The sequence below is a fragment of the Macadamia integrifolia genome, unplaced genomic scaffold (genome assembly GCF_013358625.1).
Source record: "Macadamia integrifolia cultivar HAES 741 unplaced genomic scaffold, SCU_Mint_v3 scaffold2965, whole genome shotgun sequence".
Classification (NCBI taxonomy): domain Eukaryota; kingdom Viridiplantae; phylum Streptophyta; class Magnoliopsida; order Proteales; family Proteaceae; genus Macadamia; species Macadamia integrifolia.
In genome coordinates this window covers 16,049-21,304 of record NW_024869094.1, presented here as the reverse complement: position 1 = coordinate 21,304, position 5,256 = coordinate 16,049, and the positions used below count along the sequence as shown (strand labels likewise).

The 5,256-nt window shown below is 35.7% G+C and overlaps 1 protein-coding gene and 1 pseudogene across 1 annotated transcript in view; both read right to left on the bottom strand.

Moving 5' to 3' along the window:
* The window catches only part of LOC122067537, a 2,808-nt pseudogene extending 1,807 nt beyond the window's left edge, over positions 1–1,001 (bottom strand).
* Positions 1,002–1,742: 741 nt separating this feature from the next.
* The window catches only part of LOC122067536 (transcription factor MYB1-like), an 18,311-nt gene continuing 14,797 nt past the window's right edge, over positions 1,743–5,256 (bottom strand). The window contains exon 3 of the mRNA XM_042631378.1: positions 1,743–2,441. Coding sequence (XP_042487312.1) covers positions 1,853–2,441 — 589 coding nt within the window. The 3' untranslated portion in view covers positions 1,743–1,852. The remainder of the gene's footprint in view (positions 2,442–5,256) is intronic.

Below are 5,256 nucleotides of genomic sequence, written 5' to 3'. Positions count from 1 at the left end.
AAAAAAAAAAAAAAAAAAAAGGGAATGTGTTTTAAACATTGGCCAACCATTTGATTTTATTTTTTTGCGAAGAATCAGCAAGTAGACTTTATTAAATATGGAGTAAGAATGTAACATACAATGAAAAAATTGAACTTTGAACTACTAATCTACCTTTGGCATGACCATCAACAAAAAAGTAGTCCAAGCAACATATAACCAGAAAAAAAAAAATTATAATTCAGCTTTGAACTATTAATCCACCTCCGGCATGGCCATCAAGGTCTCAATTGAGCATCCCAGGTAATATCTTCCACTATGAAAAAGAAGAGAGGGGAGGGGGAGGAGGCAACATTTGATCGCTAGAGGGAATATCAGGAAAAAAAAAAAATGAAAAAATGTTGTAAACATTGTCATTGTGTACAACCCTCACAGGCCCCGTCCTACCCTCCTGCCCCCCCCCCCCCCAAACACACTCTCTCTTTTGTTCTCCCAAGGCACAGTAGGGCAATGTACATCGTGAGGATTCCCTCACCCTAAAATTCTATTGGCTTTTCTCTCTTCAAAAAAAAAAAAAAAAAAAAAAAAAAAAAACCGTTAGTATACGAAGCATTTACAACCTCACTTAAGAAGTAGCACTTGCCTGTTGCCTAAGAGCTTGTGAAGCTTGAGAAGGAGGTCAACTTCATCTTCCTCAAACTCTCCTCTCTTGATATTTGGGCGGAGATAATTTACCCATCTCAACCTGCAGCTCTTTCGGCATCTTCTCAGTCCTGAAAAAAAGACTTTCCTTATTACTTCCATTTTCTTCATAAGTTTCCAAACATGGGTTTGAAAATCTCTCTCTCTCTCTCTAAAGGAAAGAAAAAAACAGCACCCAAGACCAGAGTACACACAATTAATACCTGCTCTAAGAGGAACTCCTCGCCAATTTCCTTCGCCATCTTGTCAATGCATTGACGTAAAAGAATATCTTCTTCTTCAGTCCAACTTCCTTTTCTTAATGCAAACGACCGATCCATCGTTACAAATATATTTCTACCATCTAATTCAAGAATACTCTTAAGTCTTAAGGGTACCTCTTATGCCTATTTATAGATGGGAGGGGAGAGTGATCCCAATATTACTCTTGATAGTCAAAAGAATTAATACCGACCTACCTCTGTATTATATGGCCTACCTAATAAAGATTAGGGGTATAAATGATATTTCAGATGATCAATATAGTAAAATTTCATCACACACAGGTGGAACGTGTAGTCGTTATCTTCTCTTCCTTAACAATCCAGCTTGTTATGATTATCTTCTTCCCTTATTTGATAGCTAGAAAACTAATGAAGAGAATTACAAAGTGTCGAGCTTTAATCAGGTTATCTTACACGCCGGACGTATAAATATGTTAGTTTGGTCGGGTGTTCAATGGGCTAACTACCTGCATTGTTGTGAACTCCCATTAAACTTGTTGAACTTAAATCCAACACATTTATTAATTAGATCGTAAGCGTATCAGGCTTGTACAAGCCTATCCATGCGTATTCAGAATTGACACCCCTGGGGTTATGTTCAACATATTGGTGATTCCCAAAAAAAAATGGTAAATATTATAGAACTCACAAAGCTGCCTTAAATAGAAACAAGCGCCAGCTCGCTTGGTGACTTTGGATCTACTGCACTGTGATGGTACATGTGAGGTTTCAACAACTGTCTCTTTTGTTCCTAAATTATTCCTCTTCAAGTGATTGTATGAGTAAAACCCAAGCTCGTGTACCAAATGAAACCATATATAGAAACAAGCACGAATAAAACCATATATATGAAGCTGAAAAACACACACACACACTCTCTCACTGTCTCTCTCTCTCTCTCTCATGTTTTACGCATACAGACTATTTGCATCATGAAACAAGTTCCCTTCAGCTGGCAGTGTATCCCAAAAGTTGAAATCCAAACAGAAGTAGTCATCCCAACCTATGCTGCCTTCTTCTAAGAAAGTGTGATTCTCAACCTGTACCATTGGCTGCAGATCATCTTCAACACAGGGACTTCCTATCAGATCTTCTGCAAATCCACCAATATAGCCTGACTTGCCTTTCTCTAGTTCGTTATCAAAAGAGTCATTTTCCTGTTCTAGCCTAGTATACCCTTGAGTACTAGATAGAGTAGGAAATTTCATGCCCAGCATTTCTCTTGGACCATTGGAAGTACTAACCTTAGTAGCAGATGGGTCAGGAGAGGTATTCAAAGAAGATAAGCTTCCCAACACCCAAGGGGAAGTCTTGGGGAAGGTCCATGGCCGAGGCTTTATGATTTCGTTTTTCTTGCTTACAAGAGTTGTGGCTTCCACCTCTTCCCATTTTGAAGCAATAGTACCACTTGTCTTTCTGTTGAAGAAGCGAGTGTTCCAGTAATTCTTGATATCATTGGCTGTTCTTCCTGGAAGCCTACCAGAAATTAAAGACCATCTACATATACAAAGAAACAAAACATCAAAACTAATGAGGTACCATTGAAGGATTGATGGTCGACTTATTTATTTATTTATTTTTTTAAGTTAAAGGAAAATATATTAGAAAAAAATGAAAAATAGATATAACAGACAAAGCCTAAACCGACTAAGCAAGGGCAAAGGCCCTATCCATCAAAAGCCAACCTGACAAGCGAGGGACTAAACAAGCTAACCCTAGGTCAATTTGCTTTCGTTATTGAGAAACCGAGATCCCATATGTTGGGATTCCATCCAGATGACGGAAATATCGTAAGTGAGTAGCCCAATTCAATGCCAAGACTTATAAATACTTAGGCACCCTATCCTAAACAACTAATTTTGTGTTAGGATAATTACTACTTAAATACAAGGTTTTTTTTTTTAAGTAGGAATAGATATTTCCTGATACAAGCCATTCCAGAATGGTATCAAAACGGTATCAGCCTTCATCTCTCATGGCGGTAACCTTACTCACCACCACCCTCTCCTTAAAAAAAAAAAAAATAATAAATAAATAAATAAAAATAAAAATGGTAGCACTGGTAAGCAAGAGACCTCTCTGCTTACAAAAGTAGCCCTTTGAGTCTTTCTTTAATAGGCATCCCGGCTGGTTGGCCTAGCAATTAGATCCTACTGAGCTCAGAATTTGATGCAGACATGGTTCTAATGGTCAGTAGAGGATTAGGAGCCAGTGTAGAAACATGTGAGACATTGTTTTGAGTGGGTACCCACTGTTGGTTGGCCAAGAAGTGTAGGAATGAAACTTGGACTCAAACCTGAGATATAATCACCTTTTATGCCCTAGATTAAATAGACAAAAAATACCATTGAGGGATTTGAATGTGTTACATAATTAGAAGTATTTTCAATTAGAGAAAAAAAAAACTTTGTCCGAGAGCATAGCTATGTCGATATTTCTATGTGTCTATCTCCCTTTCATCTTTGAAAGCATTCTTGTTCCTCATTTAAAAGAGGAGAGATAAATAATGGGAGTATTAGTGGAAGCCATGCTTTCGGACAGAGAATCACTTGTCAATTATGATTTATAATATCATTATTGTTTTTTTTTTTTAGTTGGGCTTAGGGGTGTCAAAACCTAGTCCAAACTGATAAAACCGATCGAAACAGACCAAAGAATCGAACCAAACCAATTCTTATAGGATTGGTTTTGGACTGAGGTATGTTGGGACCGGCCGAAAACCAATCCAAACCTAGTTGATCAATAACCAAATCGAATGTAACCGATATAAAAATAAATTATTATGAGATTATAAATTGGTGAATTGACATCCATTTTTTATAATATTAGTGAGAATTTTTATTGTAAGGAATTGTTACAAATCATTGAATATGAGGTTATGAATAGAGAAATTGATCTGTAAATTGTAATAATGCTTCCACTGATATCCTAATTCACTATACAAAACTAGTTGGATAGTTAAATGAATGATTGGATGATAGGGTTCATTTTTTGATTTCAGTATTAGTTATCTTCTTAGTAATTTGTTATCCATTGGTTTCAAATGAGTTATCTTTCCCTTATAATGATAAATCATGATTTAATCATAAATTTAATATTTTTTTGGTCAAATCTTATCACTAGAAGTTATGAATGTAAGATTTTACTATGGTTCAAGCACAATAATAAACCGATTTAAACCGGTAGTAACTCGATATTGAAAAACCAAAAAAATCGAAACCAAATCAGATCGAAACCGAAATTGATCAAAAACCGAAGTTCTTTTACAAATTGGTTTTGGTCTCCATCATTCTTAGACCGAAACCTATTCAATCCGATCGAAACCAAACCAAATCGATCAATTGACACCCCTAATTGGGTTACAACTTGGGGATGAGAAAGACAAGAGGGTATGGTAGCTGTTTCCTGCCCATCAAGTTTTCTCCAGGCCAATTAAAATATTATAGAATGATTTTCATTTAGATGATATCATGACATGTCTAAGGTGTAATTAGAACTGACACACTTTTGATTGCCAAAAATCTTGTTCTCAAATTTTTTTTCAAGTTGAATAAAAGGTGTTAAAAAATAATTATTATAAAAATTTCATTATCTTGCATTTTTTTTTAAAACATATAAGTGATATGATTTATCGTCTTAAAAAAAAAAAAGTGTCATATCAAAAGGCCAAAAATTCCCTTTTATTTTATTTTATTTTCTGATAGAGAAAGGACTAAAAACGTCAAATTAAAAATTTGATACATTGAGGGGTGTCAATAAATTATTTTTTTTCCTCTTCCATCATGGGTTCTAACATTTGCATAGGACTTCTAGAATATTGAAAATAATTTTTCCGACCTTTCTCAATGGATGGAGTAATAATCAGATCACAATTGTGGGAGGAGGAAAATTTTTCTCCAAATTTTTTTAAGCCAAAGCTTTTTGTGGTCAGTGCACCCTAAGAAGAATCCCCCATTCTTTGATTAACTAATGTGCCATATAGAAAGATTTCCAAAATTTGATCCTAAGGGAATTTTAGTCAAAATTTGGATCTTCATTGATTTACTGTAAGGAGGATATTAAGTCCAACAACCCCAAATTCTATCATCGGACAAATTACTATAAACTACCACCCCTATCCATACAAAAATCCATTGTGGGTAAGCAGTGAGTGGTAGTGAGCATTTGACGACGGACGGCTGAGGTACATGCCAAGGCCCTCCCGACCATTGAATCCTCACTATCACTCGTTGCCAGCAGGATTTGAGTCTCCCTACAACACATCCAGAAAAAGTTGAAAAAAAAAAAAAATATGAAGCATTAAAACCTCATT